Below are 15015 nucleotides of genomic sequence, written 5' to 3' on the forward strand. Positions count from 1 at the left end.
ATACATACATATATATATGTAAACTTACATACAGACATACACATATATATATGTGTGTGTGTGTGTGTGTGTATATACATACATACATACATACATACGTATATATATATATATATATATATATATATATGTATGTATGTATGTATGTATGTATGTATACACACACACACACACACACACACACATATATGAATGTATGTATGTACGTATGTATATATATATATATATATATATATATATATATATATATATACATATATATATGTATGTATATAAATACATGTATATATATAGGTATATATATGTATATATGTATATATATATATATATATACATATACACACACATATATATATATGTGTATGTGTGTGTGTGTGTGTGTGTGTGTGTGACATATGTGTGTGTGTGTGTGACACACACACACACACACACACACATATATCACGTACACACTTTTACAAATGTGTGTGTGTGGTGAGACATACATACCCACCCACATACACATTTATGTATGTGTGTGATCACGTACACATATAAATACGTGTGTACCACACACACACATACACCAGATAATATATGCATGCATACATTTGTGTGTGCGTGTGCGCGTATGCATGCACAAGCGCGCACACACACACAATTACATACACACACACATAATCACACACACACACAAACACACACATATATATGTATGTATGTATGTATGTATGATAACACACACATACATATATACATACATATATGTATATGCATTTATATGCATGCATGCATGTTATCGTGTGTGCATGTGTACGTGAATATATTATATATGTATTAATTCTCTACCTTTCTCTCTCTCTGACACACCCATACATATATATATATACGTATACACATATATAGGTATATGTGTGTATATGTACATATATATGTCTGTCTGTGTGTGAATATATATTACTTGTGTATTTATAATCTCACACATACCGATACATACATATATACATATACATATATATAGGTATGTGTGTATATGTACATATATATATGTGTGTGTGTGTGTATACCTATATGTATGTATATGTATAGGTATATATTTACACACACACATGCACACAATAAACAAAGAAAGAGAGAGAGAGAGAGAGAGAGAGAGAGAGAGAGATAAGTATGTCGTAATAAACTATGTTGCATACTACATACAATATAATGTATTATATATGGTAGTATTATAACGTTTTTTTCCATGAGAAGACCTCGTTTACCCAGTGAATAGTCAATTTTTGCTTGTTTCAGGTGTTTTCTTTTCTAAAAACAACACGAAGCAATACAAAAAAAATATTTGAGAAACAATGGAGGAAAATATATGTGCTTGTCATAGACGCCAATGAATCTCTCGCTCTCTCTCATCTCTCTCGCTTGTGCTTGTACGTGGGCGATGAATGATATAATGCAAGGAAAAAACTAGGAGCTATTTGTAGCCAATTGGCTATTTTTCAAGGATCTCCAAAAAATTTTTTTGGCTATTTAAAAATCCATTTTTTAAAAGGTTCACCCAATTGTTTACAAAAATTTTAGATTTTTCAAAAATATTTGCCAAAAATACATTAGGTACTATCATTTTTTTAAAGAAATCCAAAAGATTCACCCCAAATTTCTAAGACTATAAAGAATATATATTTGCTAACCCATTACACTAATATATTCTTAAAGGTGCCTTCCCGATGAAAACCTTGCTAGAATACCATTTCGAGACAAGACATACTCATCTACAATTTTGTGGAGATCACATGCCAAAGAGACCGTGTAAAATATATAAACAGTCTACATTTTCACTTGTTCGCAAAGCCACAGTGAGTGCTTCATCCTTTTTGCTTCAATTATGTGTTTCTCTCCTTTCACCTTTCCACTAAGTGCTCGTTCAGGGAGCATCATCAACAAGACACAGGTGGAAAGGGTGGCATGGCTAGAAGGAAATATGTGAGGAGTTGGCCACCATATCTAGAATCAGACAAGCCAACCCGTCGACTTGAAGGGATTTTGCGCACTGGGTGTTGAGAGAGATTGCTAGTGTACTCTCCATAGATGGATCTTCTACCCATTGGGGGTGGAACATTATCAACTAGAAGGTATTTGACAACTTTGATCCACTTTAACCCTATTATAAATTATCTACTATTCTTTTTCATTTTGTGCAAGGATTGCATGTGAGACTTCCACAATAACAACAAAAGCCTATGTTTCTTCATGATAACACTAAGAATGAATCATCACATGTTATTATAGATTGATAAATAAAGACTTGTGCGATTTTCAAGCATATTGTAAGAAATTTAGTGCCTAGAATAGCTAGGTCATGTGTTTTCAACTCCCTATATATGCATGGAGAGACTATATGTGCAACTCTAGTTACCATATATTACTCTCTCTCTCTCTAGTTACCACACACACACACGCACACACACACACACACATATACACACAAACGCACACATACATATATACATACATGTCTGTATGTATGTATGCACACGCGCACACACACACACACACACACACACACACACACACACACACAAATATATATAATAGATGTATATATATGTATACATATATACATATATAAATATATATGTATATATATATATAGATATATGTATATATACATATATGTATATATAGATATATGTATATATATATATATATATGTATATATACATATATATATATATATATATATATATATGTATATATACATATATACATATATATGTATATATATACACATATATATGTATTTATATATATGTATATGTACACATATGTATACATACATATATATAGGAGTATAGGAGTTGACATTATAATGGTGCTTTTAGTGCTCTGTAGACTTTGAAAAAAAACCTTTGATACTCCACCCCACAAAATCCTTCAAAGAGCCATGAAGAAGATTGAGGTGTCCCCTAATTGTAAAATGGCAATTTTGCGCCATATCTCTACCTATTCTTTTTGCAATCTAGATTGATAATCGAGAGTCGTTGGATATGAATAGCCCACGAGAGTAATCAATGAATCATCACATGTTAGTATAGATTGATAAATAAAGACTTACGCAGTTTTCAAGCACAATGTCAATAATTTAGTGACTAGGTTCGCTAGGTCATGTGGTTTCATCTCCCTATATGTACACGAGACATTGCACACGAGAGAGGCATCAATGGTGCACTTTAGTCAAAAAGACCAACAAAAGCTGATGCAATTTTTTTTACAGTGAAGATGTATTTTTATTAATAATAAGAAAAGAGTACATATAAAATGTGGGATAGTTTTCTCAAACAATCAAGAGAAGAACTACCCACAGAAACTGCTCAATCCAAAATCCTCTTAGTGAGTAGTTTCATTGCATCTGACTCCGGTCTGTTTATACTCACGAGACTAGCAATGTTGGCTTTCACTAAACAGATAACTTTCTTAGGATCTACACTTTGCATGCCATCATTAACAAAGACCAGAGTGTTCCTCGTAGACCATATCTCCCACAGGCATGTAAATCTTGCAGATCCAAAAAGGCTATTACTCTCCTTTGCTGGACCAATCTTTTTACACAAAACCCAATGGGACCATGTACATTGAAACCCAAAAATATTTCCCCCCCCCTTTAGAAAGCTGTGTCCAAAAGGATCTTAATGCCGCGCAATCCCAAAAGGCATGCTTGAAATCCTCGATGGTTGTTTTGCATCTTGGGCATATCCCTGAGGCCATATTTTTTATCATCAGCTTACAGCCTAACAGAAGAGCCCCAACCATGATTCTCCACAAAAAAGTCTGAGCATGTGTTGGCAGTTTGGATCCCCAAATTCTTCTGCACCTGGATTCCTAGCATTTGTCCGGCCACGCTACTTTCCATATTGTATTGAAATGATTAAAATCTCTCCTCTCTTGCATCAACATCTAATAAAACTTGGCAATTGATTCCGACCAAGGGAAAGTCCATCTATCCACCCCCAATCTTTGATCCACCTTTTCGTAAGCTTAGAAGTATTGATAGCGAGCGTCTTGAGCTTACCAATAATTACATGCAGTTGATTCTTATCAAATCTTGAGAGACCATACATGACAGATAGCTGATCCTCATCTCTCCACCCCAAAAGAGGACCATCCCAAAAATCCTCAAATATGTTTATCCCTTTGTTGTTGAGTCTTTTGGTCACTTTGGGCTCAATGAGGACTAATGGGGGGAAAAGAACTGGGGAACACCAAACATTATACATGAAAAAGGAAGTTCCCGTGATTCTGGGAGATCCCTGCCATTGAATGAGGGGAATGATCCTCTTCCATTGCTTAATCAGAAATTCAGGAAAGGGCATATTTTTAAAGACAAGAGGAGCATGGAAAAAATCTTATCGATCCAAGAGAGCCCCCTCCATTTGCCTTGCCAACTCACAGTCATATTTAGAGAAAGCTCTTTAAACATCGTAGTCCAAGGTTGACTCTGCTGTAGAAAGGAGGTGAACATTTTTGGCATTCTCGCCATTGCATGCATTTCCATGTCTAGGATGCCAATTCCCCCATCCTTCTTGGGTTTACACACCTTCTGCCATGCCAAGAAAGAACATGGTCTCTTGCCTTGCTTATTTTTCCATAGAAAAGCTTTAGCATAGCTTAAAGCTCTCTTCCAGAGGCATGCTGTAAAATCTATACAAGGAGTAAAGAAGTGAAAGCATGCCAACAACACCATGTTTACTATTACTACCCTTGAATGAAAGGGAAGAAATACGTTGTCCCAAGGTCTAAATTTGGCTATGAAATTTGTCCATAAGCCATTCCGCTATGTCTTTACCTGAAACATCCACTCCCATGGGGCATCCCAATTGTCTAAAGATTTGGCCTTTGTTCACAACTTGGTATCCCCATCTGGTTACATCAAAGGATTCATCCTCAGTTAAACAAAGCTGATGCAAATTTTACAAAGACTGTGATGAAATAAAGACAATGGTTGCTAAGATAGTCGAGCCTAAAGAATACTCATAAATCACCTACCTTGGATGGAAAAATTGCACGACTTCACAAACATTGCAAGCCCATTAAATTATTAGTGATATTCATGCTCTTCACTAAGAAAACACACGTTATCTTTTAACAAGATGCATGGGTGTTGTTGAGCATAGTGGAACCATGCTAAGGATTACATGTCTCTGAGAGGTTTAAGATCTACTACTTCCTTTTTCAATCTTTTAGCCTTGATTGGTGAAAAATGAATTAATTTGAAAATAACCACGCTAGACCAATCCACCAAAGCATCAAAGGTTCAACTTACATTACTTTGTAAAAATGATAATTAGGGGCAAAGAAAATGTAAGGCTTTTGCCAGCTCTGATAACAACACTTTCAGCTGCAGATCTACCTAGGATACAATATATTTAGTAAATTCTTGGAATTTCGAGCTACACCATTCGAACTTTTGAAGTCGCTCAAAATTTCGGTAACTACCGTTCTCGCATGTTCATCTTGTAAACCACTGTTGCCCATTTCTCTTCTCATTTCCATAAGGAATTTCTTCACTTTTTTCAAGTCTCCCTCCCCAGAAACAGCAACTCGGAGCAGTCTGAACCCATATCATGAAAACATTAGAAGAGCATGTTAGCAGAGACGCACTTGCATTGCAATCTGAAAGAGTTCAAGCATTAGGGTTTTATGTATCATAGAAGTTTAAAAGCACCAAAATCATACAAGCTGGTTCTTGCTTCCCACCTGCACAAATTCGTACACCCACTGGCTCCCAAAGGTAGCCATGGTCACTAAGAATGCAATCCTTCCAAACATCCTGCCTTCCAAACAACAGGATGTCTGTCAATCTCTCTTTGTCTAATCCATACACAACCTTGCGCCGAGATTTTCCAATTGCTGCAACGGTTGTGCCAGACGTGCAGCCTCCCCAAAGGGCAGGCTGCCCAGAGATGCAGCATGCATGCAGCCTCCCCCAAGGGCAGGCTGCTCACAGGTGCAGCAGGAGTTGTTCAGCCATGTCTGGGCATATCTGGGTAGCTGGGCAACAGTTTGGGTGGTGGCTGGACAGCATTTGGCTGGGGACAGATTTGTGCCTATTTGAAGATTGGGTAGAATATTTTTTGCCAGATGTTTTGGCATTTCAGAAACGTTTCAGAGGTTTCTAACCCTAGAAACAAAGTTTTTTTTTTTGGTTTCTAGGGTTTGGCAACCAGTTCTGTATCTATTTTTATCATTACTCTGTTGTGATGTACATCAGTAGTGTAGGATATTTTCTGCATTTTGAGTTGCGTTTGTGCATGACTTCAGCTGTCATCTCTATTCCTTCTCAAAACCAACGTGCAAATAGCCTTACCTTGGTTTCAGCCTTACATGCAACACAGGCCAATAGCCAGCATGCAGAAGCATTATTCTGCACGGACTAGAATCTCCCAAAAGATGATCCACAGCTTGACCTTATAAGGTTATCCTCCTTTGAGAAATATCCAGAGCTATGACTAGCACAAGATATACAGGTCTACACCCGCCGCCATGGGCTAGACCTATGTATACATATTCTGTCACCACACATGCCACATGTCGCTAAGAGGTGTCACAAACAAAGGTTTATGAAGAAACTTTTATTTTAAGAACGTTTGTTTTCCCAACACTTACAAACAAATGCGTTTATGCGCAGAAGCGTTGAATAAAAAACTCGGGAACATTTATGAAAGAACGTTTCATAAAAAACGTGCAGATTTTTTTTTTTTTGAAAGAACTTTTTGATTACGTGTCTGTTTCCAGCCATTTCAGCCAGTTTCCACAATATGTAGGGCTTGGAAACACGTTTCCAAGGCCCGTTTCCGCCATTTCCTGTGACTATGGTTTAGAAAACCATGTAGCACCTGTTAATTGCCACATTCACCACTATTAATATTTTGAAATCTGCCCCCCCCCCCCCCAAACATGGTGATAATGTGGCTAGAAAGCCTAGTCGTCCTGGACTAGGTTTGTTGCATCTTCTTGCTCCTGGTTCTCGTCTGAGGTAGAGGTGGCACAGTTTGCCGATTCATCTTTAGTATTCAGCTTGGCAAGTTGTTTACAGCACTCGTTAATGTAGTGCCCAAGCTTGTGGCAGTAATGACATTTTCTTTTCGCCTTGGTGTCACCCTGAGAACGAGTCCACTTTGCCTTTGCCCCAGGAGAAGTAAGCTTGGTCTTCACTACTAGTAACCAAACTAGCTCTTCAAAAGAAATAGGGTTACCTCCACCTCTCATAGAAAGATTTAAAGAACCTGATGAGGGAGCTAGACAACCTTGCTATGCAAGGAGATTCTATGGCAGAGCATCTAACCAAGGTAAAGGACTTGAAAGAACAGCTACTGAACATAAATGACATAGTGGGAAAAATAGAAAGCTGGTCACCACTACTCTCAATTACTTACTTCCTTGGGATTGTAAGATGCGATCGCCAAGGTATACTAGAAACAAGATGGACACCTGAGTGAGCTTAAATAATGCTCCAAATAGTTAACTGCACCGATGCAAGAGTGCCTAGATTCGCACTGAGTTCTGAAGTGCCTATGGATGCCTGGATATCACAGAGAGAAACCCCAAACAAAAATCCCAAAGTACCTCATTTACATGAATGTCATGACCTTCGATGACAAGATGTTGAACTAAGTGCCGCTGTAAAATGCCCTTTTTGACGATCGTGCTTTGCAAAGGAGAACCCTAAAAAGAACAGACCGCCGGTGATGGTGGCTGTAAGTGGCTAAGCCGCCCAGGTGGCGGCGTGCATGGGTGGAGACGCTGGATGGACAAGCACCGGTGGGTCTCTATGCAGTAGTGCCTCTGGCAAGATGTGTACCTCACAGCCGTACGTGTAGCAAGCTAAATATTGTTAAACCTCGATAATCAACCTTCAGCCTTAATACTTCAAGAGAGAGAGAGATAAGCGACCATCAACCACAATAGAGTCAAGACACCACACTGACCCCGAACGACCGGACTCCTTCAAGGAATATAATTCCAATTCAGAGTACAGAGTGACGGCTGGCTCTCCAGCATGATATCATAAAACAAAGCAAACAAGAAATCTAGACTCCCCTACTCTGCAAGGTGGCCACCCACTATCTACCCAGCCACAACTAGAAAGTGGTCCACACGGGCAGTAGTCAGAGAATCCACTTGTCTGTACTTTACCCTCAAGGTTTCTAAACAAGAGGAGCATAGCCACAAGTGCAAGGGCACTATGTCTCGAAGCAAATCTCCAACCAATAACAATATCCACACACCCCAGCAAGCCGCAACAGGATGCAAGAAATATCAATTCTCCATGCCTAGACAGCCATCTCCAGATCCACAATCTAGATGCAAAATCTAGCTCCATGAATAGCTTCGAAAGGGGTCACGAGCACCCTGCAGGCTGTAAAACTATACTGCACGACGATCGTGATGCCTCGAATGACTAGCGAGACCTCCTTTTCATACTTCTTTTCCATAAAAAGAAACTTTGCTTTTTCTTTTAACAAGATTTTTAAAGAATGAAAGCACTTAAAATTTTAACTCAAAAATTTAGCAACCCGCGGGAATATTTTAAAGTTTCCACGCATAAAAATTGCTAAAATCTCTAGCCTAAGATTAGAGTGAACCACTAGACCTAATACTATATTCCACCAAAGGTTCTAGGATTTTACGAAAATTGAATAATTTTATACAATCGCATGAAAATGGTAATTTGATAAGATTTCCTAGATATACGAATTTTCTCTAAGTCCCAGTGCATGATTGACGAGTGGCAGAAAGTCTTTAACTCAATGTGTGGATCTTCAGTGTTGATATCCTACACATCCAAATGTTAGTATGCAATAAATAAATACTTACCATTGTCAAAAATAAAAATCGGCGAAATTAGCAATCAGCAACGTGCAATTCACCCGCTGCTTAATCATGAATGCCTAAATGACGAAACCAAGTACAAAAACAACACGCAATGAAACATGTGCCTAAAGATATCATCCGTTCATCAATCTCTGTACTTCATGTCTTCCACCTTTCTAGGCTAAGACAACCTTCCACCTTTCCAGGCTAAGTTATTAGTCTACCACCACTTAGGGTTAGGGTAAACTTGTGATAAAATCCATGGCAATACTCTCCCAAGGTTTCTCAAGAATAGGCAAAGGATGTAGCAATCCTTGAGATTTGCCAAAGTTAAACTTCACTTTCTGGCAAGTGATCGTGAAAGCATGATAAGGTGGACTGAAAACCTGTGTCTTGGACAATGGTTTACAACTGGTTATGAAACACTTTTATGTAAAGTTAGAGAATTAAAACATGTTTGTTTAATCTTGTTTCACATTTATTATATCTAAAAGGCACTAGATAAATTGCTAAATATATCTTATGACGACATTAAATCCACTAATATTAGTTGTCTTCAATTGTGGTAGCAACTAATGCAACTGGTAGAAAGTGTACCACCTTATCATACTTTCACTACACTCTCTAACATAAGTGTCAATATCCCTCCTCATGGAGGGCCAATAAAAGTACCTTTCAATCATCTGCGTTGTAGGTAAAATCCCTCTGTGACCAACAAAAGGTGGATTATGACATTCATCCATAACCTTAGGCCTTAGTTCCTTCACCACACAAAGTTGATTTTGCCTCATGATGAAGCCTTCTTTCAAAGTGAAAGACACTTTAATATCCCCTTGTTGTAAACAGTGCCAAACCTAAGCAAAATCCTCATCTGTAGCATACAAATCTTTCATCACTGTGAAATTCGTATGATAATCCATAGTAATTGCATTAACCTGGGGTCACCTCGACAGGGCATCTGCAACAACATTCTGTTTTCCAAGTATATGATCTATGCTGAGATGAAACATGGGTAAGAAATTTTCCCATCTCACATGCTTTCCTGATAACTTTTTCCGTGTAAGAAAATACTGAAGACTCTAGTGATCGGTCTTGATAACAAAAGTGGCACCCAACAGATAGTGCTTCCATATGGTTAAGGCATAAACCACAACAAGCAAATCTTTTTCATAGATGCCATAATTTCTCTCAGCATCATGCAACTTCTGGCTCTCATACGCAACCGGTCGAGACCTTGATTCAAAACAGCACCAATGCTCTCACCTAATCTTCTTGCTGGCCGCTTCCTTCAGCTTGTTAAAAGCAGCTTCTTGCTTTTCAGTCCAATGAAAAGATACCCTCTTCTTGGTCAAGTCATGCAAAGGACTAACAATCTTTGCAAAATGTCTCACATAAGTCCGATAGTAGGCACATAGCCCAAGAAAGCTTGTTACCTCATGCACATCCTTAGGAATTGGCCATTCTACAATAGCTTTCACTTTGTCGGGATCCATTATCCTCACGCCCTTGTGAATGATATGCCCCAAGTACTTGATTTCTTCTAAAAAGAACTCTCTTTTTTGGGCATTTATGTACAACTTCTGCTTCCTCAGTTCTTCAAACACCACAGTAAGATGTTCCTGATGCTCCTCAACAGTCCTTGAAAACACAATGATATCATCGAAGAAAGTTCGGCAAAACTTTCTATGTCTGCAAAACTTTCTATGCTCTCTAAAGATCTGATCCATCATGTGATTAAAAGTGGCTAAAGCATTCATTAACCCAAAAGCCGTAACCAAATACTCATACAATCCAAAGGTAATCTGGCATGCACTCTTTGGAATATCCTCTGGCGCAATCCGAATCTGATGGTAGCCACTTTTCATGTCAATGCAGTTGAAAAGACAAGCTCCCCCCAATCTATCTAGGATGTCATCAGTCCACGGAATTGGATATCTTTTTTTGATGGTTATTTTGTTTAGGGCTCGGTACTCCACACACATGCAAAAGGACCCATCCTTCTTTTGGACTAGAAGCACTGGTGAGCAAAATGGTGAGGTACTTGGTCTTATCAACCCCTTCTCTAACAATTCATTCACTTGACTTAAGATCTCCTCTTGTTGCGGGAGGCTAACTCGTTAAGGTGCTTGGTTAGGAGTAGAACTCCTAGGTGTAACATCGATCTTATGATCTTTTGGTCTCTGAGGTGGCAACTCCTCGGGAAGAGAGTCGGTGAAACAATCTTCAAACTTCTCCAAAAAGTTAACATAATCTTGTACTTCAAGATTCTTTTGAACATTTTCATCATTGGCTTCCACACTTTTTGCAAAAACCATATAACAAGAAAAGGAACTTTTTATTGCTTTACGGATTTGTACATGGCTAACAAGAGGGATGGAGTTTCCATGAACTCCTACATCAAGTAAGATTTCTTTTCCCTTGTGGGTGATCTTCAATTTGTCCTCATTCTTCCCATACATGGGTGTAGCTTCAACCTTTTTGATCCAAGGCATCCCCAAAAGCACATCAAACCCAAGAGTTGGTCCAATGATAAAATCCACATGCCCAAGATAAGGACCCATCTGCAACCTCAAAGATCCAATCACTGGTGTCACTTGGGCTTGACGCCCTACAAAGATGGTATTTGCACTAGAAGGCACCCCTTTATCTTTCTCAGCCAACCCTATGGCATTGGCTATTTCTTGAAAGATGAAGTTATGTGTAGCTCCTAAATATATCATTACCACTACTGGTTGTTCTCTAAGTTTGCCAAAAATCTTCCACAACCTCCTCCCTTGAGCTTGATCACTGGAATCTACAAGTTGTACATCTGCTACCGCCCCAACCTTGGGTTTAGGAGATTCCTTATCCAGTTTTTTCTTACTTGCATCCGCCTCCTTAAGAGAACACTCCCAAGACATATGCCCCTCTTTGCCACAAGTAAAACACTTGCCCTCCTTTATGTACTGATCAATCTCCTTTTGGGTCAGCTTCTTGAAGGGTTGCTTTGGTTCCTTGCGGTTCCTGTTGCCATTATTTGGTGGCTTACGGAGTGGGAAACTCTTCCCTTTGCCCTTTTCATTGATCTTTTTCTTTTTGGTTGATGGCTAATCTGACGAACCATTCTTCGTCATATTATCCTTTTTGGAAGCGTCCTTAGTCTCCCTTTTCTTCACCATCCACTTCATTAAGGGATGAAGTATAGGGTTCAGCCCGGCTTCAAACTTTCGGAGCTGTTCTTCATCGCTGATGGGTATAAACTGACTAGCCTTGAGATAAACTTCCATAAACTTCTCTATATATGCCTACACATCATCATCTTCTTGACCAACCTTGTCCCATTCGGTACATAGCTTCTTCGTGAAATCCTTTGGCAAAAAGTTCTTCTGAAACACATCCTTGTACTCACCCCAAGTTTTTTGGTTGTGTACCTTTGGTGAGAAGACTTCCATACCAATTCGCACCCACCTGCGTAAGATAAACACTGGCTTTGTGGACCATAGACTCTTCAATAAAGTGTCTCCCCTTAAAAGCACGGTCAAACGATCGCAGCCATGCAAGAGTTTTAGAAACATCATGTCACCATTTGGCCACCCCAATGGTTTACTCTTGCTTTCACACTATGTACATATTGGATTGGTGTCCATGGCTTATGGAATGTGCCTATGCATGTGATTGACACGTGTCATGCTGTATAGTTGGATATGATATTCCGCTGGGACTTGATGTTGTCATGCCTGGAATATCTGGAGGACTTGGCTTTCCGCTGGGACTTGTGCCTTTGTGTACATGCCCGGAAACGCCTGGAGGATTGGCGTTCCACTGGGTCTGGTATCGCATATACTTGCCTGGAAACGCCTGGTCTTATATGGTTCCATGAACGGAAATTTCTCATGCCAATGCTGCATTGCATAGCATCTTTATGTGCTTGCTTGCAAATGAAATTGCATGCTGTTTTCATGCCTGCATGACCTATGTGTAGTTCCGGGCTAGCGCACGCCCGCCCGTGACCGTGCGTGTGAAACTGTTTGCTGACATGGTTGTGTGGCATGTGAACAAGTGGTAAGTATTACCCAATCTAGGCTCAAATAGCCCTTAGGACTTAGCCAATATTTATAAGTGAGTGCGTTCCCACTTCATTAAAGTTTGGGCGCCCAAAAGTCGCTTATAAATCATGACCACTTCCAAGTTTACACTCACTGAAGTCCCGAGGCGGACAAGACTCAATGTCCACGACCTGATCTTCCTTTTTACTCATAAATGGGCATCTCCCCATGTCCTCTCACCTGATTGGACCCCAATTCACTTACTTATTAAGAGAAAATTCGTGTTCTCTCTTCATGAGGATTTTTGGAGGCTGAAAACTCTGTTTTTCCACCATTAATTTCCATTTCCAAGCTCTCCATAGCCATACCCAACTTGCTAGGGTGTTTTCCAAGCTTCCAAGAGTGTTTCCAAGTGCTAATCACTCTCCGACTTACTCCCAATGACTGAAATTCAGCAAAACAGCTCTCATTTTTGCTGTAATTTCTGGTCTTTTTGCTGAAAACCCTAATTTCAACCTTCCTTTCTCAAGTTGAACCATAGGGGAAGCTTTCCCAAGGTTCCCTTCATCCTTTTGAAGACTTTTGTCGCGAAGGATTGCGGCAAATCGAAGATATCAACACTTCTAAAGCTTCCAACGCGAAGGCTTCCGCTTGCAACAACTTCTATGAAGACTGGTAAGCTAATTGGACAATGTGTTGTCATTACTTATTCAGTAGAAGGGCAGGACTCCTTGTTTAGCCGCCCTGTGTAGTTTTTCTCTTGTCCTATGTGCTCTTGAAGATGTTGCTACCTTGCTTGGTAGAACATAGAGCCAATGGTAGAGAATATGGGCACTGAAGTCGGGCCGGGCATCAAGGCAGCTCCTTGGTGATCTACATCGACATACCATTGTTTTCTAAATGCTGAATTTCATATGCATTGGCATGGAGGATTTGGCAATGGATGCCCGTGAAGCTATGTATTGAATTTCTCCACTAGTAATACAATTTACTCAAGGAAGGGGTCGGCCGTTCCGGCTCATTGTGTGTCTCTTGTCAATTCAGCAATTTACTTCTTGTATATGAGCAAGTGTCTTTCAAATCTTAGTGTATTTAAGTGTATTGATTAGCATTTGTTCAACCAAGTTACACATCACCACCCTTCGCATAATAAGTAGGCATCTTTACATCTTTATCACCATATTTGTAAACTTCTAGTTTTGGAGCAATGACATTCCCACTCCCTGGTGTAGGTGTGGCAATCACCGTGCCCGATCCTTTAGCAGAACTTCCTTTGGACAGTTTGTAGGGCTCAAGCAACACAACGCTCCCCAAAGCATTTGGTACAATCACACCCTTCTCTGCAAGATCTCCTTCGCAAAGACAATAGGGTCTCCAAACTTGCGATCATGAATCAAAGATTCGAACTGCATAGCTTGAGTCGCTTTTGAATGCTTCTCTTCAAACAACTTCCACACATCGGGATCTCCTAACCAGCCGTCCATGTCCTTCATCTTTCTCTCAAGTTCCAAAGACGGGAATGATGAGAAGCTCCAGATTTTGCAGTAGATTGCGATCCTCCATCGCTGGTATGAATGTTCCTCCTATGTAAAGAAGGCTCTCTAGAAACATGCCTCTCTGAAGCAAACGTCTCCAAAATAGATCTCCCATGAGTAGAACCAAGAATCCTTGAAGGGGCAGGTCTTTCATAAGCAGATCTCTCTCCATCTCAACCTCTAGAGTTTGGACCTTGAGAAGAAGTAGTATCTTCATCCGTAAGAATCCGTGATCTCTCTCTCTCTGTGGCCATCTTGAAACAGCAATTTTTCAGCTTGCTCCCAAGGTCGCCTTCAATTGCCAAAGCAAGAAAGGGTTCCTGCTCTAATACCACTGTAACTCGAAGCCGTACGTGTAGCAAGCTAAATATTGTTAATCCTCAATAATCAACCTTAAACCTTGATTAATACTGAGAGAGAGAGAGAGAGAGAGAAATGAAATGTTATATTAACGTCTTCAAAAGGCCATAATGACCTATGAGACCAAAAGTTACATCATGGTGGATCTGATACAATGTCTGGATAAAAAAACCCCAGAAAATGAAAAATAAAGATGATACTACAGGCACCTAGAAAATGAAACTGGAAATGGAAGGTAAACAGAAACC

The 15015-nt window shown here is 39.5% G+C and overlaps 1 protein-coding gene across 1 annotated transcript in view; it reads right to left on the bottom strand.

The window, feature by feature from the left end:
* Nucleotides 1–5223: 5223 nt before the first annotated feature.
* LOC147635822 (pentatricopeptide repeat-containing protein At4g21880, mitochondrial-like) overlaps nucleotides 5224–15015 on the bottom strand; it is a 168759-nt gene continuing 158967 nt past the window's right edge. The window contains 1 exon segment of the mRNA XM_086801180.1: nucleotides 5224–5584. Coding sequence (XP_086657306.1) covers nucleotides 5380–5584 — 205 coding nt within the window. The 3' untranslated portion in view covers nucleotides 5224–5379.

Source organism: Cibotium barometz, chromosome 8 (genome assembly GCF_041138505.1).
Source record: "Cibotium barometz isolate CiBa-2024 chromosome 8, ASM4113850v1, whole genome shotgun sequence".
Taxonomy (NCBI): domain Eukaryota; kingdom Viridiplantae; phylum Streptophyta; class Polypodiopsida; order Cyatheales; family Cibotiaceae; genus Cibotium; species Cibotium barometz.